The sequence below is a fragment of the Tinamus guttatus genome, unplaced genomic scaffold (genome assembly GCF_059628265.1).
Source record: "Tinamus guttatus ecotype Peru unplaced genomic scaffold, ASM5962826v1 Tinamus_guttatus_pri_ptg000010l, whole genome shotgun sequence".
Classification (NCBI taxonomy): domain Eukaryota; kingdom Metazoa; phylum Chordata; class Aves; order Tinamiformes; family Tinamidae; genus Tinamus; species Tinamus guttatus.
This window is the reverse complement of record NW_028288544.1, coordinates 1,200,539-1,225,636: the sequence shown is the minus strand read 5'-3', so window position 1 is coordinate 1,225,636 and position 25,098 is coordinate 1,200,539. Positions and strand designations below refer to the sequence as shown.

The window sequence follows — 25,098 nt, the reverse complement described above, 5'->3', positions numbered from 1 at the left end:
TTTATTGAATATTGCAATATTGCAGTTGTGCAAAAATTGAAATACATAAACAATAAATGAACCCCAAGTCATACTGCTTAAATTATGCATATATACTGTTTGGTCCTGGGCAGAATTTTTAAGATGAGTTGATGGATCGCATGTTCCCAACATAAGAGCCATAAAGTTTCTGGGGAAAGCAAACATCTGCTTGACTAGTGTGCGTTTGCTAGTACCAGCCGAACCTTTGGAAAACTGTTCTATCACGTTCTTTCTTTTAATAACCAACTTTCATTTTGAAGCTTAATATCCCTATATTCACTTTCAATGCAAAGTTATTTAAAATATATTTTTATAAAACTAAAACTAATTGCAGCTGAATCTTCCATGTCTGATGCATGTATATTACAGCAAATATACTAAACTTGACAGTAGGAAGAGCTTTCAAAGGTGTTCCAGAGAATCAGGCTGATTTTGTTTTCTTGGGACTAATTGCATTATCTTCTTCAACTGACTTCTCCGCTGCCCTTTTTTTTAACCCTTTCATTTTCCTCGTTTGTAGTTTACTAAGATCTTGCTTCTGCATGTGGATTCGACCGTAAGTTGTACCAAAGGCATCCCGGGAGATATTCTTCTTCTTCTTAGGCTGTAAAATAAGTGCAACATTAGCATTGTCGAGGAGAAAGTGGGAGCAGCTCTTACCACCACCACATTCATCAGTAATTAAACTTCCAAACTGAGTGTCTAAAAGCAAGGCTGCATACATCATCTTCAGCTTAGAAGATTAAGACTTGTCTAATTCCTACATGCTTTCAAAGGAGTGTTTTTATGTTAGCAGATCACCACTACAGTGATGTGGCTCTAGAAATATCAGCTGGCCTGTAGAGAAGTTTTGGTTGGTTATCATACAATAACTAATACTTCAGCTCTTGGTCTTTTTGCAGCTCTACCTATGATTTAATATGCACCCAAGGGTACCTACCTTCAGGGCTTTGGGTTGTTTTAAAGACAGCTTATAAAGGTCATCTGAAGCTAAGTGTGTTCTCCTCATTACCAAATCTAATGAAGGTCCCATCTCTTCCAGTTCAATCCTTGGTATTTTACAGCCAGATTTCTTCAGAAGCACTCTGGAAGAGAAATGCAACCAAAAATCAACATTGCCATCTGTGATAAATCTATGCTCATCTTCCTAAAGCACAAGTTCAATACAGTAACTGACAAGAAAATCAAAAACAAGCACTGCTGATGATTACGGAGAATTAAATCTGTTCCATCATAATTTCTATGCACTCAAAATCCAACCTGGGTACATCACTTTCTGCATAAGATTGGTACTACCAGCACTACTGTGGAAACTCAACACCAGTACTCTAAAAGCTCTATCATTCTGCAAATTCAGAATAGCCCTCCGTGTACTATAGTTTATAGCAAAATATCCAGAGCCCTAACGCAGAAGGTAGCTTGCTTTCTTTTTTTTTTTTTTTCTCCTTCTTTTTAATGTTTTGAGAATGAGACTGTATTAGGTAACAGTCATTTCTTTATAAGAGAAATTATCAAGTAGCACAAAACAAAAGCTATGAATGTTCAGAGCCTGCTATGGAAAAGCCTTTTGAGTGAACACCGCTGAATGGCCTTCAGAGATGCTGACTTGCTCTATCTTTTCCTGTTTTGTCCCTTTGTATCTCTGGCCACAGTCCATTACCTGTTTTTCTCTGACAAGCAGCTAAGCGAGAACAAGTTTAAAAAGTGTAAGACAGTGCTGAGGATTCACCAAGTCAAATTTACAATGCCTTATTAATCTGTATGTGTGAAAGTGCAGTCCTCCCAGCTAGAAAGGGAGCTCAACAAGGAAGGAGACATTGGATTTAAGGCTTAAAGTGTTTTCTTTCTGCTCCATTTTGTGTTGTGCTCAAAACGTTACTTATTTCAAATGCAGCAAACTGTTGTTCGAGGCAGTTCAATGACACAACCCACAGGCTGAATTTCAGGAAGAAGCTGACAAGCATACCAAAAAAAACAAACAAATAGGTAAAACACATACTCACTTATAGCTCCGCATGTAAATTTTCCCATCTACAGCTGTGAAATGCAGAACATGTTCTAAACCAGCCAGACGAATATTGGACACTGTAGGACCTCTGAAGAAATCTGAGAGAATATTCAGACAGAATAAATGCCAGGCTTCTTGACTGAAAACCAAGCAATAGATGACTATAACAAATAGGCTTATTTTAATGATGGATCTATACCAGTGTGGCAATGCAAACTCCTCACCTAGATAAAGTGAGGCTATAAATAGATTTAGCTTTTCTAGAGCCATCCAAAATATTTAATCTCCCGCAATAGTAACTACTTAGAACAGGAACAGGACTTCCCAGAGACAATTTGGTAGCAGTTCAAACGCCACCTAAAAACAAGTGCAAATATACTTGCAGTTCTGGCTTAGTTTTACTAACTAACTGGGATAATGGCACTGCCTCTCCTTCCAAATCTTTAGCTCTGAAGTCAGTGTTCAGGCCAAGTCATGCTTAGCTAAATATAGATTATTAGTACAGAAAAATGATAGTTCAGATAGCTATTTTAAGACTGCATTCAAGAAACTCATACCTAAGATTCTTAATCAGCACCAGATTGGGAATAGTACAAAGAACTTACCAAAACTAGCGCACAATAAAAAATATATATATACGTATATATGTGTGTGTGTGTATATATATATACACACACACACACACACCATTTAGCTTTATCTCGACCACTCCTAGCTTTGTCTGTATTTTTTATTATGGACTTGGGATAAGAACAGTTTTGGTACAGCATTTCTTTCATACCTCCCCACTACGGCTAAAGCAAGCATTTTTGTTCTTTGTGTAAAGCAGTATTTCCCATTACTAAAATTAGTGTTTTCTCTATTTAAGAAACAATAAATGTCTATGAAAATAGAAGCTTAAAATTTTTTGCTTAGTTTGCAGAGAAAATACTCTGGATGAAATATAAAATTACTTGCCTCTAGTCAGGTTCTTGTATCAGGCTATGAAAAATACAGGGCAATCAGAGAGCTTGCAGTAAGCACAGCAATTTGTCCAACATATGCAAAGGGTGGAGAAAGAATGTGACCTTGACTGAGGGAACAAGGTGTGCTAATAAACACGACAGCGCAATGCTGAAACTTTGGAGAACTGCTAACGGATGTAAAACACATAATTCTCTTCCATCCTGTTCCATTTGCAGATTCCTCAGCTAGTGGTCTTTTCCTCTCCTATCTTTTTTCTTACCAAAAAAAAAAAAAAAAGCATCTAGACTGGAATGACAGCCAAAAACAAAGTCTTACTGGCAGATTTCAGCTGGAGTCTAACCACAAATTGCCTAGGTCTATTAAATCTTCCTCTCTTCCTCGGCTGAGCTTGTAGCCAGAGAGAGAGTCACAAATAAAATATTTTGATCACTTTTTGCATTAATTTTCCCTCTGACTAGGTTCTCTGTGGGCATAGAGCTTACATCTACTGTGGGTTTACTGGCAACATCTCCCTTTGGTGTTTTCCTGTGCCATCATACATCCTTTTACCCACAGGATGATCCCTTCCAGGCACATGCAGGTGGTCAGGAATTTCTGTTTCCTGGCAATGTTCAACAGCTGTGGAAACCTCCCACTTCAGTGTGCCCACAGAGCCTAGTGTACTCTTAATTTGCAACTCTTGCTTTGGTTGGACTAGATACCTTGTTTCCATCCCTAATTCTTTCCCCACCTTCTGCTTAACACCTTTTCAGGACTTCTATTTTGTTTTTTCTTGTAGAAAGCCTTTTTATTTGAAGTCTGAAATCCTAAGTTATTTTGGAACCTGAACTTGTACACTTCTTTTGGCATTAGTTCATATGCAGAGGCTGGTACCACTATAGCCTGCGAAGCTACAGTTACTACTACAGAAGCACAAACTCTGTTCCAGACTCCTTTTCCAGCCATCCTCCTTCATGGCTAGCAATAAACCACAAATCTTTGACACACTCAAAAAACTGCGAGAGGAAGCTAAGATGAGTATCAACTTGATTCTCAATATAAAAATTGTACAGGTGCCCTTCAAGCCAATGTTCAAGCATATAAGCAAGCCAGACACCCCCTGCCATTTTAAAGATAGGACCCAACAACAGAACGTTGAAGAGATGAAACATTTTATAAATACAGTCACGTGTTATGAGAATCTCATGAGCTGAATTTAAAGAACGCCTAAACAGATTCCTATACCATTACCTCACTAGGCAAGGAAAATCAAATTAAGAGAAAGGGGAGGATGTCTTTCAGGTCTCTAAAGAAAAAACAGCTACTGTTTAAGTCTCCTGAACAACTTGTTACATCTTACAGTAAGTGCAAAAGTGGATATGGTTGCCATGAAGATGCTTATTCATTCTTGCCCTTCATTCCTTGTCTTTAATTCCATAAGGAAAGTGCTGTAAAATGATATTCCCAACACATATAAATCCTGTTGGTAGTACAAAGGCACGTGAGGGCTTGGGTGTTCAGCAGCATAGTCAAGGTAATGCTGCTGTGGCAGCAAGAAGTAGCTGGATATCTCATGTTCCCCCTGGAGGCTCAACAACCCTGCTGCAGTGAGAAAGTATTTAGTGCTGTTACAAAGACATTTTTCTAACTCTCTAAGCAAAGACATCTTTTGCAGGAACAGAAAGAATCAATTCTTCTGTATCAGTTAAGAACAATTTTGAAGCAGATCATATTATTATTAATTGGTTGCTAGTATCCTTGAGCCTTTATACTCCTTAACCTTTTTTTTTTTTTTTGTCTATTGTTTTGCATCTAGATATTTCATAGAAGTCAACAGAACATTAAGACCTGGAGTACTTGGAGTACATTCAACAAGACAAATGAGATGTTGATTTGAGTACATCTGACTGCAGACATTCATTAAAGGCTAATTAATAGGAGGACAGAGGGTAGATGAATGACAAGAGAAACAGAACAGGAAATTAGCCATTTGGCAACTATCTAATAATGCACAAGTCCTCCATTCAAGGCATCAGGCTGTTTTGGGGGAACCTCAGCTGCATGAACACACCTGTGTATGAGCCACCTGGAAGCCAACTACCAAAAGCGTGTGGACATCTTAACAGATACACTTTAGAAAGTAACGCATGTGCTTTCTGCAATGTAAATATTCACTTACGTTTACAAAAGCATGCATTATCAAAACTCAGGTATCTTCACATTCCATATTCGCCACCTCCAAAGATCTATAAGTAGTTACCAGCCTTTTATCTAAGAAATAGTCAGATGCATTTACAGGATGGAAATTTTCTCTCCTCCTTCTTCCTTTTCGATTTCATTCTAGATGAATCAATACACTCTCTCTAGAGAACTGTAATAGTGAGGAAAATCTCATTTCTAAGGTGTGTTTCTTAAGCAATCTCTGTTTGCCTAGAAAGGAGAGCCCTGCCAATATTTATTTTATATGAAAGGGAGATCTAACAAAGCTGTAAGATTCTGGATTAGTGCAACCCCAGAGGAGAAAGCACAACTGAAGAAAAAAAGCCTTTTCTTATTGTGCAGTTTCACTATTTTATTAGAGCTTTTTTGTTTTTTTTTTTTTAAAAAAAAGACAGGGAGGAGAATTTCGCTTTAGGAACACTATTAAAAAGCAGAAAAACACCACCCAACACACCCTACATCTAGTTTTACTGAGCAAGCCATATTTTTTTTTCAAGTATTAGGAGATATGCTATTATACAACCCCTAAATCCCCCCAAATTATCAAAAAACAAATCAAAAACAAAAACAAACTTCTTTTAGTTCCTCAGAATTCAGTGCTGAACCCCACAACGTGCCTCATCTTCCTCAATTTAAGCCATTTTGTTTTCACCGCTTTGAGCCTGCCTTTAAGTTTTCACACAGCTGTTACCTGGATCATTTTTATTATATATGCACATTCCAGATACTCAGATCAATGGTGTATTTGTTAGAAATGGTCAAATTTCTAACAAAAAATGCTTTCATAATGAAAACGCAGGATCAATTATACTGATCTGACTTTTCTGTAAGCAAAAAAAAATCCATTTTCTTAACTTAATCCATTTAATTCAAAATTAGGCACTTCAGAACTACTAGTGGTTAGAAAATTGATGATGCACTACAAAGTACAAAGTAAACATTTTTAAAAATGCCAGAAATTTCCCCACAACCAAAATTATGAATTTTGGCAAGCTCGAAGTTTCAACTTCAAAGTTTTTCAGGCCCTTTTTCCCTCTATTCTTTTAAGTATCAGTCACGATGTTGAGTTAACTTTGACTTCATGTGACATCAAACTCACAAGTGCTACTTCTTCCAAGTTTTCTTTCAGTACTGAACATGAGCAAACATTTGTTGTCAAAGCAACATTTCCTAACAGACCCTATGGCTACAGCTTTATGCAATCCCACTGCGCAATCTATCCAAATACTGACCAATAAGAAGGCTTCTCAATCTTCTGTATTCTTCATTTACATCAAATAGGTCACCAGCAAATATCAACATAGGTTTTGTTCCTTCAGGACATTTACTGTTCTGTGGGATAAGAATTTCAAAACAAAAGTTATTGATTTAATGGTTGACTATTTATTCAACATTTAATACAGAATTATTGCAACTTACAATGAATATGGGAAGACAGAGTTTTTAAGTTTTTTTTTTTAATTCGAGACAATATTGTTTGTTAGACTCTCTACTGTAAAATATTGGAGATAACACCTTGCAATGAAAGCAAAACTAAATCTGATTGCAAGTACTAACAAGGAAACTCTAGCTAGAGGCAAACAAGTCTGTTGTACTTTTGACCAGAGGGTACATGGAGAAGGCTAAAGGGATAGTTTAGTCAATCACCTAATTCTTATTTTGGTATCAACATACACAATTACTTAACTATGATTTCCACACTACAAACAGATTTATGAAGATACATACTACAATCTGACTTCAAGAGGAAAATTAATCTTTAAAAAAGGTAATTATCCCTCTTGACTGCCTTCAGTTTATTTGCTGTGGCAAAAATCAGAACTGCAAGTATTTTTTTTTTTTTGCAGTATATGAACTGCTTGGTTACAAATATGTGCACACATGAAAGAGGGCTATTTTGGCTAAACGAAAACGTAACATGGGCCTAATAAAGTAAAGTAATTTTTCTCAGAGTTTAAATAATTGAGATGTTAGCCCTCAGTCTGAATCAAATACAGTTCCCTGGGAACTGGCACTTGTGTACTGCTGAAGGCTATAGAAAATTTTGGGATCATCTGACTACTTTATAAATTACTGTCACAGAGACTCTTGTTGGTTATAGTTTGGAAACACTTTACCCTGGCATAAGCACCACTTCCTGAAAGAAACAATCCTGTTGTCATGTTAATGCATCTTTGAACCAGCAAATATGGTTATGTGGTGAAGAAAATGAAAGAAGCGATCAGGCTGGAAAACAACCTTTCCCCACTGCCACTGGGTTGTTTTCTACCAAATCAATTCTCCACCGCATTTTGCTGCACAACTGGACAAACCTTCTGGTTGGGACATGGATACACAGTGGCGTCCTTTTTGGTGGCTGGATCACCTTCTGTTTCTTAAAAGAACTTCGGTTTTACAAGCAGAGTCAATTTATATAGGAACTTTAGGAACTTCCCATGGGGATCTGACTGAAGAGTTTCACAAAGGTAACACATTAAAAATACGAATATTGGGAATAAACCAAGTCTAACAAAAGAATTGGTAAGCATATAGTTAACTCCTCAAAAGCAACAAAATAATCAAACAAAAAGCACAAAAATAACATTAAGGTACACAAATCTAACAATACTCGAATACTACGTAAAACATTTTCAAAAGATCCCGTTATTGCTTCAAAGCACAAAAATGCCAATGCACGAAAAACCCACCAGCAGAGGTCACTGAAAAGCTTGCGTTGCTTCCCTTACCTTGATGTCCTTTAGGGATACAAACTTCTCAATGCCCAGTTCAATCATATCCAAGACATGGTAATCAAACATGCGACCTGTGAAGAAGAATAAGAAATAAAATTCATTCGTTCAAATATTTACTGAAAGCTAGACCTTCATCTGATTACAAATGCAAATGAGGCATGTTACCTATTATCAAGTTATTAGGTCGCTTCTTGTTATGAGATCCAAACAGAAACAAGGAACAATCTGATTTCTTTGAAAAAAATTCCTATCAATGGAAAAAGAAAAAAAAAAAACACTCTGTAAGTTTGTAAGAATTTAAAATATTTGGCGAAGGCATATATCACAAGCACGTAAGTTTAGGAACTCTTTATGGGAAGAGTAACTGCACTTAACAAAAAAGTTAAGATTTCCAGGTCCACATATGCTAAAATTGACTACTGGATCCAACAATTCCATTCCCTCTTTTTATTTATTTTTCATTTCCTAATATTCTTACAGACTAAGCCAGGCAATTTTTTTTCTTGCCATTCTGTCTGAAACACCCTTTTTTGTAATTCTTCATGATTCGTTTTTATACTAGCCACCTTCAACCACTTCTCCTTACCTAAAGAGTAATAAGTATTTAAGCATATAATGTCTTATTTGAGTTACTTAGCTAAGTTTTATGTGGTATTACAGCCTTACCTAACAGCTTCTCAACAACCAGTTAATTCCTTCAAAGGGAAATCAAGGTGCATCTGCAAATCTCTAACATTTTCTCACTAGAGCATGAGGCTCCTTACAGAGCACTTTCATGTCAATTTGTTACTTGATTAAGACTAAGATGGTGCTGAAAAATCAAGCTACTGGTGACTGAGAGATCTTTTCCCTAGAGATGCCACTGGAGAACCTGTTAGAGTGGTACATCAAGAGCCAAGGTTATAGTGATGCTTTCTGAGGATGTCCAACTCCGAAGCCTGGACACAGCTGCTTCTCAGGGCAGTGATTCCTTGGTATATCTGCACACACACAATTTCTCCAGCCCTTTCCAGATATACCAGAGTTTCTGTACCTGCACTTGGCAGCTGCAAAGCACTTAAAAAATAGCAGAAAAGAAAAAAAAAACATCTCATAGCACCTCCTCCCATAGCAGTCCCCTGGGAGCACCATTGTTCATGAGAACAATCTGTCTGGCTTGCAGCTCTTCCCTTTGGGGACTGCAGGAAACATTGCCACTGGGAGCAATCCCAGGCTGGATGAACGGCACGTACCTCGTCGAGCTCAGCCACTGGTTCACTGAGAGTCTAGACACACCAAGAACAGAGCCAGACATCTCACGGAAACACTCACTCATACAGCTCTGTTAAACACTGCACTTTGACATGTGTTAATTCTATAGCAGCTGCATGGCATTTAATTAAAAGGCCGCAACAAACTCAAAACGCCTCGCTTGTATCCCACGTACACTGCAACACCGCCTCTATCAAACATGCCTGAACCCAAGAAAAGAGGAAAGCAGACTGATTCCACTTTCCATGCCTTTCTAGTTCCCACTTAGTTTTTGAAACAGTTCTGAATCTTCCACTCCACTGGACTGCTCTTTGGCTATGAGAATTAAAGTTCCCTGCAAGACCCCTTTCTAAATATCAGAACAATCCTAGGTGCCGTATTTTCCCAGAAATTACAAAAAGTTCACATCAGTGGTCATCTGACAATCAACTGGTTCCTACATGACCATAAGTCATTCAGCCATGTGACTGTAAGGGCTTTAGTTTCACTAAACAACACTGCAGATCTTGCCTCGCTGCCTATAGTACCTTTTCATTCAGCACGATGCTGTATGGGATGGTCACATCACTGTGCTTCATGCTGAGAGCAGAAACACAAGGTGCATCACCTCAGCATTAACATCTGTCATAGATTAAGTATTGCTTCATTTCAGGGTGTGTTTTCAGTAAATTTCAACAACTGCCTCACACTTTGGAAGACTGACTCTTATTTTTTGTGTACGAGTCAGCAGTGGCATACAGCAAACACTTTACAATTTAAAGACCATATCCCACTAATGTAATGCTTTGATTAAACTGAGATTTATAATCTTGGGATTAGTCCCTCTATCTTTTGCCTTCTGCTCATAAATAAACTTGACCTTAAGGCACTGAGTCAACATATCAGTAAATGGATGTTCAGATGAAAAAGTTCCCAGGCCTCCGAACAGTCATTTTTCCAATCTCACTGTGGGCCAAATATATGTATTTTAACTGAAACTGCTCATTTTTCTGACAGTTCTTGTCTGAATGTTGGAACAGAACTCACAAGAACTCTCCTACTTGCACTGCATCTGCATGTGTTTGCAGGCAGTACTCTACTGTACTCTTCTTCCTCTTCAAATATGACCAAGAGTCACAGAAACCAATGACTCCTTCATTTAACTACTTTAACCTATGAATTCACCAACCTGAAAAGGGACTGTTCATAAGCTATTGCACCTTAAAAAAATGACTGCTAGAAAAAAAAAAGTCAAATAAAATTCTTATTTTTTCCTTTCATATCAAGCACTGTTACTTGTTGCTTAACAGTGTTACACAGCCCTGAAACTGTCAGTTTATAGAAACATGCATTTAATGTAAGGATATAGTCGTAACAACACAAAAATTCTGTCTTGGAGACGTAAGGAAAAAAAACTGCCTACTGACACCTACCTTTAGCTTACTCAGATTTCCTATAAATTTTATTTCTTAGTTAATTCCTCACACACCAATAAGAAACTATCTTGCAATCAAGTTCTTCATTACTTTATAGCTGTAAAATCTCCGTAAGCCACATAAGCCATGTCACTTATACTTACCAAAGATGTTTGATCCTCAAAAGGTCTGGTAATATTTTTCCTGAGAGGGAATAAAAGTAGAAATAAAAACCCAGATAAGAACAAATTTGCTTGAGCATTTCCAGATCTCTAGTAACAAGACTCTGCATTCTACAAGAAACTTCAGCATCAGAATTTTAGTTTTAGTTCAAACTGTAATTCATATTAGTTCTGCCAGGTTTTCCCTAGTGCTGCCTTTGCCATATTTAAACTCTTCCCCTCAGGTTTTCTGTCTTCTGTTCTCTGACTTTCAAATAAACTGTTAGCAACACATTAGGAACAACTGTCTCTGCTTGTTCATCAAAACCATATTTAATTTAGATATTACTACTAATGTTTGTGCATATTTGGTTCCCACTCCAATAAAGCTAGAGCCATCATTATAACCTGCAACTTGAGTTTCTAAGAATTGGGAAAAATAACTCCTTAGTTGATACGGAACCTCCCTAGATGTTTGCATAGACCAGAATCCATTTGAGTTTGCTGGATTCTACATTACGGCACTTAATACAGAACCAGGCTTAATAACAATCATCAGTTGCAGCTTTGTTCAACCTACCGACATTTAGGATGAATCCCTGTCACCTCTTGCAGCCCCTTCCATTTTTCAATGCTGTTGCTTACATCCCTAACCCTGCTTTGAAATTACCAAATGCCATTTGTCAAAAGACTCGAAGATGTCAAAATGGGAGCACTTACTTCTTAAACAGCATGGCAAAAGGTTTCTTCACAGCATACTGCAAAACACACAACCAAAGTTAAACATACATTCGCTCTCATAGATTGAAAACTGCAGTACTGCTGTTTTTAAAATCCCACAACTTACAGGATCGCTTTAAATAAAATAGTTGTTTGTATAGTCTAGACTAAAAAAGAAGTCAGTTCAAAACACCTACTCTCAACAAATCTTCCAGGACTATAATGCTAATCTTGATTCTCAATTAATTGCAAAAGGATTTATTTCTAGAAACTAAGAACTAATTAAGTAAAAACTAACTAAGATCAAAGCCATGTAACAGAATCTTTCTACTTCTAGGGACATGAGGAAAAACAGGGAAGGAACAACTAGCTGATTTTCAATCAGTATAGACTGGGAAGAAAACAGCAAAGCAAGGAGAGAAAATAGAGTAGGAACAGCCACAGTATTTTCAGTTATGGGGTTAGGAGACAGGATGTAGACAGTGGATTCACAGGTAACTTCTGGGAGAGGCTCTACATAAATACACAGAAGCAGCCCACCAGGCTCTGGGATATGATTTCAGAGGTGAGATCCAGTCCCAGTTCCATACCTCCTTTCTACAAATAGACTGGAAATACTTTACCTTATATTCTTGAACAACCACAGGAAAAAAAAATGACAAAGGGAACAAGCTAAAAGATTTTGGCAAAGAGAGAACATGAAGGAAAAAAAAAAACAAACAGTAACAACAACAACAACAAAAACATGCCAGGGTAGGTAATGATGCCTTTTAGAGCACCAGTCACAATCTGAAATATGGGAGCACAGGGAGAGCATGAAAATATTATCTTGCAGCAGACAACAGGTAAACTGTAAGAAAGGGAGAAGGGAAACTAGCCTTGGTATAATGCAACGGGTTATAACTAAAGGCCACACTACATATATACACATATGTGTATATATATATATCTATGTCCAACAAACTTACAATGTCTTTAAGGACATCAGTCACTGTTGAATTTGCATTTCCTCCTTTTATAAGCATAGCATTTTTTGTATTTTCTGTGAGTTTGGGTTCTCTCTTCTCAAGAAACCTTTTTGCTCTCTTAGTTTTAGGCTTTCTGCAATGATAAATGAACAATAAAAAAACAGTATTGGTAACAGAACCTGACACTGCACAGAATAAAACAAATGTCTGAACACATCGTGTTTAAGCAACACGACTGAATCAAACTAATCCCAACCTGCAGAATTACAGACAGCACTAGAGGTCCCTCTGAGATTAACATGTTTCACTAACACACCTTCTCCACTCCATGCCACCAAGTTAGCACAGGCCGTTTTGCAGTCCTGGCCTTTTCATTCTCTACCAGTTTGGATTTTAGGGTGCATTCCCATGGACTCCTGAAAGCTTTATTCCTCACCAGCCCCTTCCCTAATCAGAAGGCTGACACATGAGAGCAAAAAAAAAGCTCCTTGAAGACCATCAGTGGCATCCACAAGAAAAGTGGAAAAGGTGCTTAAACCTGGCATATGTGTTGACAAGAAGCAGACACAAGCCCCATGTACTAGGCTAGGTGATGTACACCATCAGGCCAGGCAGTACAGCCTATATATTTGATATATCATCTCAGGCTATAACAAAGGGCGAAAAAAAAGCAAGTGTAGCAGCAGTTTGCATGGCATCATGCAGTTACAAAACAAATGAGGAACCATGGGGCTTTAGACTGAGGCGTTTCTTTGCTGCATCAAAACAAAGCTTCGTATATCTTCTCCTCAAAGCACAAGTTATGTTTTTCTTCCTTATTAAATATATACTTAACACATATCCTTGGAACTACAGGTGACAAAGACAAAGCTCTTCCAGGTGGTCAGACACACATCTCACTTGCTACCAAGGAAAGTGATCCCCACAGCTCCTTTAAGCTACCAGCTTAAAGCTGGGTTACCAGCTGGCTAAGCGTGGTCTTGCCCCTAAGGCAGGCAGCGGCGTTGGGTTCTCCTCCACCCCCACCACGTCTTCCCTCGCCTTTTCCTGCTGCCAACCTCCCTTAGCCCGTTTCTCCCCCCGCTTCCCCCCGCCCTGGCCCTCTCCACGCCGCCCTGTTTAACGATGCCCGTTTGGTGCTCCCCAGAGTGGGGGGGAGGGGGCGCCCAACGGTCGCGGGGCTTCTAACGGCCGCGCGCCCCCACTCACACCACGCGCTCCAGCGCGTCCATGGCCGCCGCCGCCGTCCAGCCCACGTGCGCGCTCCCCCGTGACGTCAGCAGCGCCAGGGAGCATGCGCGCTGGAGGGTCGCCCCGGTGTCCCCGCGCGGGCCGTTTTCTGCCTCGGGCGGTTCCTCTCGTCCCGCGTCCTTGAGTTAAAGGTGCGGAGCAACGTGGCGCGAATGCAGCCTTGCCGGGAGCAGGAAGCTCAAGGACCCCAGCTCCCTTCGCACCTAAGTGATTCTAAGGTCAAAGAGTCAAGAATAGGGAGAAAAAAAAAGATGCTAAAGAAAACACAAACAGCCATCTGATTTAATGAGGAACAAGCTTAGCAAACACTCATTTAAAAATTCAGACGGCTTTGAATTTTTTTTTCCTATAAACACGGTGCAGGAACAGAGTATCTGACTGAATAAGGTAACACCAGCTGAAACCATACATAAAAGTGTCATGACTTTATTCTCCCTGCCCATCACAAGATGTCCCAGATTGTTCATTTTTTTCCCCAAGGTAGTTCCTTCTTATATAACTGTTACCTCCTCTTCAGTTCTGAGGTAGAGATACATACATTTCCAATTTGCATTTTTAAAAAACAAAAAAACGCCACCATGATCCAAACATAAGGGTATTATGCAAGAACATAAAGTCAGTTTTTCCCCTACTAATTGCTCAAACAAATTGAAAATCAGGTCAAGGCCTTTAAAATTGGTCCCTTAACTCCACAAAGAAATCCTTAAAGTATCAAAGCAACCATCATAGTGGGACTTCATCTAAGGCAACACTTGTGGAAGGAGAATCATCTATGGCAGAAGCCAGGCTGTCAGGCAGAGGAACCGAGGCATCCACTTCCAAGCTGTGCTCCTTCTCCAAATCACCATTCAAGTCAGAATTCCCTCTGTCGCTCACCTCTCCCTCTGACTCTTCAGTTAATTTGTCCTGGGCCTGAGCTGACTCTTCACAATCTTCCTTTTCACGCAGAAAGCTACAAATCATGTTAGGCCTACTGTAGGAAAAATCTCTGTCCTTGATCTGTAACCACTCCACACCACCTGACACAATGGAAAAAAAAAATAGATGTTACTGACAGAAGCAGTTAACCATGTATTTTCTTAAGCCCACTGTTTCTTAAGCCACACCAAAATCTAAAGAAAAAAACTTAAGCTAGAAAGGAGTCTTTCAGATATTAGGTCTGACACTAATTTTTGTTCACAGTCTTACCATAGCATTGAAACTGTTCATTTCCTTGAAAAACAGGGCTAAAAGTCACAGAGGGATATTTGATTAAAAAAAAGTTTAAAATAGCAAAGAAACTTCCCTGGTGATAAATTAGCAACAGTACACATAGGCTAAACCAATTCTGCTCTGTATCACGTAGCAGCAAGTTTCCATTTGCTGTCATTCAAGAAAAAATAATTAAATACTGGAGTCACTACATGTGGCTCCCTGAAGTCGATAGCCCAGTGCCTAAAGAGCAGTCACCAGGGAGATAAAATGTTAAAGTCCTATAAGGAATGTAATGAGAAGCAGTAATATCATTATCCTGAGCACAGGATGTTTTTATATATCGTGTTATGAGTACTGTGTCCTGCCCAACCCTTATAGTAAAATTAGAAGTAAGAATTGGCCAAGAAATTAGCTCTACTTGAGAGGAGACAACACCAGTCTCACAAAAACAAAAAACAAACAAGCAAACAAAAAACCCAGAAATCAAACAAGAACACCCACAGTAAAATGGTACTTTTCTTTCTCCATATGATAGAACTGTGATCTGAAAGCTAACTGTCATAAGACATGGTGGAAATTAAAAGTAAAAACAGATTCAAAAAGTGAATGGACAAATCAAGAGGGTAGAGCCTTTAAGGACTATAGGCATAGCTATCTAGATGAAAATTCTTGCTCAGAATATTCATGAATTGCTGAATGCAGAACACTGGAAGGATATCCAAACAAAGGAATCACATATATGTCTTATACTTTTTCCTGGCCATAATCAGAAACAAAATACAGGATTAAAATACCTTTGGCCTGATCCAGTATGGAGGTCCTATTATATTTCAGTTGTCAGATACCACTCTGGAAAACTCTCAAAATAACTTATACATCATGTAAACTGCTGAGGAGGTACAGCAAAGAGAAAATGTTTGTTCACCTAAGTCTTAGTACATCTGATAATGGGATAGGAATGACATCAGTGATATCATAAGAATTTGTGCCCTGTCCTGAACTCAAGTATTTCAAGCTCTTGGAACATGTATCCAACAGACTTCAGAGAGAATTGGAATTCCCCTACCCATTTAAATAGACTTTAGTAAGTACATATTGTCAATTCATGAGGTGTTCTAGGTACTCTGTATGCACAGTATTAAGCTTCTGTCAGGTGGCAGACAAAAAAAGTTTTTTTGAGCAAGTATCACTGCTCCCTGGGAGGAGGAGGCGGGAGAGCCTCAATATTAAGCACCCCCTTTTCTAGTCTATTGCACTTTAAAAATATATATATTTTTAATATTATCTCATCTAGTTCTCATCTAGTCCAACACTTATATGGAGAGGGAAAATGGTGCATAGTATTGATAAGATGCTGACTTAGGATTACAATGACATTTCACATTTTATCTTATATGAGTATATTCCAGCTGAATACACACTCGTTTAATCTAGAATAACTACATATTCTTAAAATGTGAATTAGTAACACTGACTTGAGGGAAAGAAGCAACCAAAAGCAACAGGACATTGATAAAATTGTATTACTGTATATAGTGGGATATTTTGTATCTTAATATGTAACAGTACTGAGCAGAATGCTCAAGTTTGTGTATTCACCAATAAGGGGGTGAATAGCAGGACAAATGGGAGGGGGGACACTGAGAGGAACCATGAGTGAGTGGGACAAAAGAGCATCTAGCAAGAGTTGGGGGCCTTTACAAAGAAGGGAAATAAGGGAATTCCCCCACATTCTTCAGGAAGGGGGACAAAAGAGTCAGGTGACCTCAGGTGAGAACAGATGGAGGGAGGCAGGGAGTTTGGTATAGGCAGGCCAGGAAGGCTGTAACTTCTGAGTACCTTGGCCAATGGGGAAAAGGAGAGGGCGTCCCTCAGTCAGGAAATTGGGATAAAATGGGGGCTGCGTCCTCCAGCAATTGGAGAGACCCCACAAGGATATGCCTGGTGGAATCTCCCTTTATTCAAATAAAGTTTTAGGACTCCTCTGTCTCCTTTTTGGACATCCAGTTCTTGACAGTGAGATTCTTCCGCAAAGTACTAACTTTCATATAAAGAAATTACCACAGAAATAAGACAAATGGACAAGCAGACTTCTGCCTATGTAACAAAAACAAACAAAAAAAAGTCTGACATATATCTTTGCCAGTACATTAAACTTGATTAAAGCTACTTTTAATTCAGTAGAAACAATTTAGTTGTAGTACATAAAACGCAGAACTTCTTACCAAGGATATTACAGACTTTAAGCAGCTACACAGACTCCAGAAACCATAAGGTGAATTAATGGAAGTAAAAAATAAAATCAATGAAGAACTGTTACACATAAAGATATTGTCTCTATCTTCAGAGCTGATGCCAAAACTTTTAGATTACTGAATATACCAGGCAGTGTCAGTCTATATTTATACTCTTCTTACACTCTTCTGTGGGCACCTCCTACTAGCCATTTTTGGAGATAACTAGATACAGGCAGGAGATTTGACTGGATCTGAAATCTCACTCTCCAGTGAGAGTACAATGGTTCCCTAAAGGAGAAACTTCACCTTCTAATTTCCTGCACACTTGACACACACACTTGAACACTCCTAGCATAATCCATCGGTGGATTATGTTCCTATGCATATCTATCTGTACGTAAGAATGGAGGCACTAACCAACATTCTCTTCGCCTTCCTTCTTCTCTGTCAATAGGGTCCGTGTCATATTCAGTTTCTTCATTGTATGGCACTTGTATTTCAACTGTAGCTTCTGGTTGCCTTCAGCATCTACTATGAAGAAAGGAGGAAAAAACAATTCCCAAAGTCCAATCATTAAAGTGAATTCCAGCACCAACTGAAACAAGATGAAAATTGATTTTGAACCTCAGAGTTTACCACAACAAACAGGATATCAAATTACGTTAATTACCTTGCTCTGCATTTTCTTCAAAAAACAGACAGGTTCCCAAGGTATCTATGGAAAACAAAGCGACAGAGTTTTAGAAACTAATTTCTATGAGACATAGATACTGCATGCAGCAGTACCTATGGGAATATTTGAACTTCTGGTCCTTTCTGGTCCACCTTGCCAGCTCAGAAATAGGATCATCAAGGTCACTGTCTGCAAGTCCTTACAAGGGAGCATTCCAGATATTTTTCTTCATGATTTTACCACCATAAAGCAAATGCAAGAGGTACAGAACGTGTTGAATCTGCTTACACAGGCCACAATAATGCCCCAGACACTTACTACATCCACATTTTTCCCCTGGGAATACCAGCTGGTACACCCCAGAGCCAACCTTCAGGCATCCTTGTCTGTAAGTAATGCAGATTCACGGCTGATTTAGCACTGAACCCCAACCCATGCTGCTCTACCTGGGGTTACACAAACACTGCCCAGAAGTTCAGCACTCTAAAGCCCAGAGTTGACCATTTGCAGTGAAGTTAACTAATATTAAAGAAAGTTTCTTTTGGTCTTGTGAAAAAGAAGAGATAACAGCCATGTCAGCTTTCCTACCTTCATATTCTCCAGCAAAGACATATCTGTCCACTTGTAAAATAGGCCTCTCTGTCTCTATTCCCTACAAAAGGGAAGACAAAATTGCACTGATGTCAGGTCTTGCAGTCAACACAAGCTTCTTAGTATTGGATCACAGAAGATAGATACAACAGAATCCAGATTAAATCATCATGTATCAATATTTAGACAAGCAGATGAAAGAGTTTTGTGAAGGCTGTGATTTTACAGGTAACCAGCAGACCCCTGACAAAAGAGGAAGGGAAACAATCAAATTAATACTTAGTAATGTACCTAAGACGTAATAGAAATATTTTTAGTCATTACAACTGATGCTGAGGTATTTGAATATCTGGGGAAAACAAGCAAACAAACAAACAAGGTTTTCTTTGTTTTTATGGGAGGCTTAGTTAAGCAGCGGTGACAGTTGTTAGAAAGGGATTAGTGAATCTTACTGTAGAATCACTGTTGTAAAACTGAAAACGAAATTATTTATGATGATTTTTTCAGTCATCATTACACACAGTATACACAAAACAAACGAATGAACCAAAAAAACCCAGTATACAGAGGACTCATCATATGCAGATTTACATATAAGCATATCTAAAAACTACATTTTGCTAAATATGTAACCCTGAAAATAATACTTTAAGGTAAGATGTTTTTAAATAGTATATCATAAACCTCAGCATTATTCAAGTTATAAACATATGCTAAAAATTTTCAAGATGAGGGACTACACGATAAATCTAAACGCCCAAAAAGCACTGCATAGTTTACCACAAATACGTGCATTTTTTGCTTGTATTTTTAACAAATAGAAGTATTTTTAAGATCAGTAAGATTTAAGCCTTCGGATTCTCTTCTGCTCTGGAAGTTGAGAATATCAATAGCATTAAACTAACAGATAGAACATGCTTTTTTACTACAGGAAAATAAAATAAAAAAGGCAAAAATGTCATAGTATGCAGAAGTAAGGTTTTTAATATTCAAAATTGATTATTCCTTGGTTAAACTGGCATTCCACTTCAGACTATAAAGAAATGGACCATCTTCCCCCTATATGATCAGCATCACAGAAATAAATAAATAAATAAATAAATAAATAAGCAAAAATAACACATGATAAAAATCTTTTTACTGATGTTTTAACAACAGTTTTCCATGATGAAAGATGAAAAAATCTCAAGGACTGGTTCATGTGGAGAAGAGCAGGCATATTTTGCTATGAATAGGATGTAACAACATTACAATAGAATCACAAGGCATAAAATTTAAAAGATACATATTACACTATTGAAAAATAAGCAAAAAATTCATTACCGCAGAATCATTTGGGAAACACATTTCAAGTGACTTAAGTTACTCAGGAAACAAACTGCCTTAAAAAGCACAATGTCTCTACAATCAAGATTTTCAGAATTGATTTTTCTACCTCATATATGCTCCTAGCAGTCCCTAGTCTCTCAATCACAGTTTTTTTTTTGCCTAGTAAATGAATTTGTGCCAAATAAACTGACTAAACAACTCAAAAGGCACACGATAGCTACGTCCAATTCTTGCAATAACTTTGTAGCGAAGTAAACAACCTAATGTCCAAAAGCGTGTACAAAAATATTAAAGCACGATTTGTATCTGCAACACTGCCGCTTGCCAGACAGTATCTGCAAAAAAAGCTGGGAGTAAGACAGGATCCAGCTGCATCCAGACTTCTCTGGGACGGAGCTTGGAAAGTGAGGTGGGTCTGTTCTGAACACCAACAGGTTCAACACAAGGATCTCCTTGACACTTCCATCCGACTCTGCCCTCCCTGCAGTAACTAACCTTGCCATCAATCCTTGTTCAGTCACTGTCTTATTTACAGTTGAACTTCGTAAAGTCACTATCTTACCTCAATAAAATATATTGCTGCTTCTGTCTTACAAATGAAGTGCATCACCTCTCACTCACTCGCAATATTTTTTGATATATTTGTCCAATACTGTATTCAGAGATATCACATGCCATTTCTGACAGAAAGACCAATAATCTGTAGCCAAACATTACTGCTAAGAGAGGAACACAATTCTGTACTCTACATTTGATCTAAATTTCATCATCTTCCAAGGAATTGGAAACAGCTTCTAAAATTCCCTTTTGTTCACATGCATGCTGACTTACCCCTTTCCTATTGTGCTGTAATCACTCACCAAAATCTTGCATTTGTTTTCACATTTTTCTAAGAAGTCCGAATCAATAATTCCCGATAGTTCCACCATGACCAGTTGTTCCTACAAAATAAATTTACACCATAGATCTGTGATTTATATATTTAAGGGGTGGAGTGGAAGCATTCAAAAAGCCCCAATCTTCAAAATATTTCCCAGACAAAATCTAACTTACACTGTATTTTGACTAAAAAAAAAAAAAAAAAAAAGGGGGCACAACAGAGATGATACTTCAATATCCAAGAGATATAAGGCAGTCTGTTACTTCAATGGACGTTTCATACCTGATTTTCTATCTAAGCTTTATGAATTACATCATACATTTTTTTCCAAAGCTTTCGCATTTGTGTAGGCAAGATACCACAGCAAGGAAGTAAGCTAAGCAAATGTTATTTTTAATGGTTACTTTTAACTGTTTACAACATATTGCCTTGAAGTCAATTCCTTTCTGCAGCTCTTCATTTTGGGTGAGGAAAGCACATGCACGCTAATCCTTGAAAACCCTTTTTCTCCCCAACGACATGATAAGTTTTCAAGGACCATCTGCTAAGTATCTACGATAATACAGAGTATTACAAGCCTAAGGGCGGGATTCTTTGCTCCAGGACCAGCAAAACCAGCCGGCCCTTCCCTTGCTGGTTGCCCACACGAGGGCGACCCCCACCCCAGCCCGGCCCCCAGGCAGGACCCGCCCCGCGAGGGGCCGGACCCGCCGGGTCGCTTCACCCAACGCTGCCCCGGGAGAAGGGACGGAAGCGCCGGCGGGTGGCGGTATCGGCGCTGACAAACCTCCACCTCCTCCTGCTCTTCGTCCTCGGTCCTGCCGCCCTCCTCCGTCGCCCCCACCGCCGCCATGTCTCCAGTAACCCCCTGCCGCGGCCCGGCCTCAGCGCACACCACATGAGCGCCGCGCCGCCATCTTAGAGGGCGGCCGCTCTAACGGCCGCGGCGGCGCGGGCCGGCGCGGCCCCGCCCTTCCCTTCCCCCCAGCTAGGCGGCGCGAGCGCGGCCGCCGTTAACGGCCGGCAATGGCGGGTGCCGGGCGCGGCCCTGCGGCAGTGGCGGCGCCAAGGAGGAGGGGCGACATGGAGGCGGCGCACGCGGCCGTCGTGTCGCTGCGCTCAATGCTCGCTCGCCCGTCCGGCGTGTGCCCCGTTGCCCAGTCTTCGTGGGTTCTCTTTTCCCCCCCCGTCTTCATCCTTGCGGTTCTTTTCGACACCTGTGCCAGGCATCTGGCTGGCTGCGCGCTAACGTCGTATGCGCCGTTGCAGACTGAGTCTTGCCGAGTCGTCCTGCAGTGGCAGGAGCAGTTCCCTGTTCCGACTGCGAATGTTTGGGCATCTCATGGCCTGTGCCTCATATTTCCCGGTCATCTGCTCAGGTTCATGAGTGTGCCTGTCTTATTTCCATCGGATAAGGGCTCCTGAGATAACGTGGTAGTGCATTTCTTTATAAGTACAGAATCACACACTCTATGATCCACAGTTTCATGCTGGGTCAATTTCCTTTCCTTTTATTTCCTTTTATTTCTTTTTTTTTTTCTGTGTTATATCCTTATTGCTGTTTCCAATTTTGTGCCAAAAGTATCAAAACCATCAATTAAAATGATAAATAAAAATTGTCCCAAAGAAATTCGCTGTACATTTTCTTCCAATCTTTACTTAGCTTCCATCTTATGTAAGATAAACATAAATGTTTGCAGCATATGAACACCATATCAGGTGTTCAACAGTGTGTGTATAAATATGATCTTCTACTTTGCTACTTTACCTAAAAAAAAAAACTTAAAACACTTCAAATTAGTTAGCCTTTATTTACTTTTTAATTAAGGACTGTGGGCTTAGTAATTCTCTAGAATTTGAATGCTATTGTGGTAGTAATGACCTGCCTATAAAACTGGGTTGGTTCTGAGTAGAGAAAAAGAGAGTTCTGTGCACTTTAGCTTTTCGCAGAAAAAAAGCAATTTGCAGAAGCTTGAATTTTGGCTACAGAGGGTGGTGTGGAAGAGATGTTTGGCATTTTCCAAATGCTGTTTGTCAGATAATTTAAAAGAATAGTTTGTGCTATTTGCTTAGTGTAGGCTGCTGTATTTAAAGATTTTAGAAAATGACAGAAATAGGAGTTTGAATTTCTGATAAATTTCTAGACAAATAAAAATAATTTAGAGAATTCGTTCAAGATATTTTTTTCATGAAGGTTTTTAACGAGTTCCCAACTTAAAACTTTCTGGTATATAAATGATGGTAACTTCAGCTAGCTGATATTTTGCTATTTAATCTGAATACATGTGCAGAAAAGCCAGCCTTTTAATAATTCTTTATTACTGATTTGTATTCATTATTTGACTGTGCGCAGCAATTACATTTTTGCTCTGGATATTGCTGTCTTTAGATAGAATTCATATAACTCCAAATTTTGCCCAAATAAGTTATTAATAATAAGGCAATATAATTTATTAATATAACAATAAAGCCTCTTTTCTTAATAATGTGTTAAAAATAGTTGTCATAACTAGCAGCAGTTCTGTAATGTTAATTTTATTGTCGTCTTTCTATGGATGGAGACCTGAGGGTGGAAGGGTAAGAGACTTGCCAAAGACTACAGAGATCTTCTGAGAACACTTAAGCATGTGCCAGGTCAGCCTGCCTAGCTCATAGGCTGCCATGAACTGCTAATGTATATGCTGTATATATTGTATGTACATTTATTTGCTTTTATACCAACCGGAGTGTTGTCTGGGGTTATCTCAGTCCTCTGGACATCGCGAGTCAGAGTGCTCAGGTGTGTGACTGCAAGTTTTTTGTGTGTTGGTGGCAACTGCATTGACATTATCAGGTTAAGCTTGCAGGGGACACGAGTGGTTTGTGTTGGTCCGTCATAGTTTGGGAGGGCATTTCAACACATAGCTGTTACAGAGTTCCATAAAAATGATGCTGTGGGGATCCTCTGAGTCTGCTGAGGAGATGGAATCGCTTGATGAGATAAATATGGAAATACATCCTCTGAGGATCAGAGTTTGGGATTTCTGAGCCCAGCTAACAACCTTGTCAGTGCTTGAACAGGTTTGTGTGCTGGAGACGAGCACCTCAGTGGTAATTAGGGCGGTTCGAAGGTGTCAGTGACACCCAGATGGTGAATTTAAAATAAAGACGCTGAGATCTACATATGCAATATGTATGTGCTAGCTTCGGTGAATGTACTTGCAGTTTAAGTGTGTTCATGTATATTTTAGATTGGGCCCTGTAGTTTGCAAATTCTAGTTGGATTAAATGAGTTCATAGATTAAAGACTTGGACCATCTGCCTTAGCAAACTTTTTTTTTTTAAGCAAATAAACATTTAGCAATTAAGTTATATTAGAAGAAATCAGATAAAGTTCACTAAAACCCGTAATGAATGAAATCTGACACTGCTTTGTCTCATTATGTCTTTTTTTTTTTTTTTTTTATCTTCATGCTTTAAATTCCTTCTTGATCCTTTTGCAATCACCCCTTTTCCAATGCCGGCCCTAGGCTGTCTATGTAAAAGGTTAAAAGGTTTGTAAAAACACAGAATAAGATAGAGTCTTTAATATGCTTTTGGGGTAAGGTCTGCCTGTTTAGACTGTGAGAGCCTTTGGTCTAAAACCTCTTGTGTTACAAAGGGTAAAACACAGAATTTGGGGGTTAAAATTAGGTGGTAAAAATCTATATGTGTGTATATATATAGTCTTCTGCATCTGTGCATTGACTACCTCGGGAAAGAGTGTTGTGGTTCTGGGCTTATTTTAGATGGAGAACATAACTAAAATTTATGACATGACAAACCTGATTGCCTCTGAGCTTTGGAAGGAAGCCCTCAGTAAAACACGACCTCCCGAAATGCCGAAATGTTCGGAGGTTCCCTGGAACGCAGAAGAAAGCTTCTAAGAGGCTGTTCCTAGACCCTGGATAAGAGGCCGGGGTGACCAAAGGTAAAGGGGCCCCAGGACAGGAGCACTTTGCTGCTGGTGTTACAGGGGTTGATTTGCATTTCCCCAAGGCTGCCTGGCTGAGCCTCCTCGCTGAGGAATTTGCAGACAAACCAGTTCCTGGGTGTCCCCGAAAGAAGCCGCTGGTGCCTCTGCGTCCCTGCCTTTGTCTCGTCAAAAAGCTCCTTTATGATCATGGAAGGAAATCCTAGCAACCCTATTAGAAAAGCAAAGCACGGCTGGGGAAAAGCAGGAGAAAGCCAACGGGTGCTTTATTTCTACAGTTTTTCTCAGGCTGTGGAGTGGGATGCAGCACAGCAGCAGGAGGGAAAAAAACTCTAATGTGGGGAGGCTTTTCTGTCACACAGGTCGTTAGCCTGCCCGGTCTCACTCGACTTGTTTGGAGGCAGCAGAGTGAGAGCATTGGTAGGAGGATGGCTTGGGAGAGGGACTCTGTCTCTCCTGATGGATTTTCCCTTTATTCTGAAGAGCTGGGATCAGGCCCGGCACAGCGGGCATTTGCAGGAGGGGTGGGTGCTCCGCGCGTGCTCTCAGCCCCGTTGCCTGGCGGCTCAGT

General features: G+C 39.4%; 2 protein-coding genes across 3 annotated transcripts; both read right to left on the bottom strand.

Moving 5' to 3' along the window:
• Positions 1-237: 237 nt before the first annotated feature.
• RPF2 (ribosome production factor 2 homolog) lies at positions 238-13,690 on the bottom strand. The gene is made up of 10 exons (XM_088522309.1): positions 13,630-13,690; positions 12,421-12,553; positions 11,453-11,490; positions 10,736-10,775; positions 8,092-8,173; positions 7,921-7,997; positions 6,427-6,526; positions 2,025-2,127; positions 962-1,106; positions 238-625 (listed from the first exon to the last, which is right to left on the bottom strand). The coding sequence occupies exons 1-10, from the start codon at positions 13,650-13,652 to the stop codon at positions 443-445; spliced, it is 924 nt and encodes a 307-aa protein (XP_088378435.1). The 5' UTR covers positions 13,653-13,690; the 3' UTR covers positions 238-442.
• Positions 13,691-14,376: 686 nt separating this feature from the next.
• On the bottom strand, positions 14,377-21,526 carry GTF3C6 (general transcription factor IIIC subunit 6). 2 transcript variants are annotated; one of them, XM_088522322.1, is made up of 6 exons: positions 21,363-21,526; positions 20,556-20,636; positions 18,364-18,427; positions 17,773-17,817; positions 17,520-17,633; positions 14,377-14,690 (listed from the first exon to the last, which is right to left on the bottom strand). In XM_088522322.1, the coding sequence occupies exons 1-6, from the start codon at positions 21,426-21,428 to the stop codon at positions 14,395-14,397; spliced, it is 666 nt and encodes a 221-aa protein (XP_088378448.1). In that variant the 5' UTR covers positions 21,429-21,526; the 3' UTR covers positions 14,377-14,394. The 2 variants fall into 2 exon arrangements, with proteins under 2 accessions (XP_088378448.1, XP_010218650.2); XM_010220348.2 differs by lacking the exon at positions 21,363-21,526 and having other exon boundaries at positions 17,520-17,630; positions 20,556-20,666.
• Between the last annotated feature and the right edge of the window lie 3,572 nt (positions 21,527-25,098).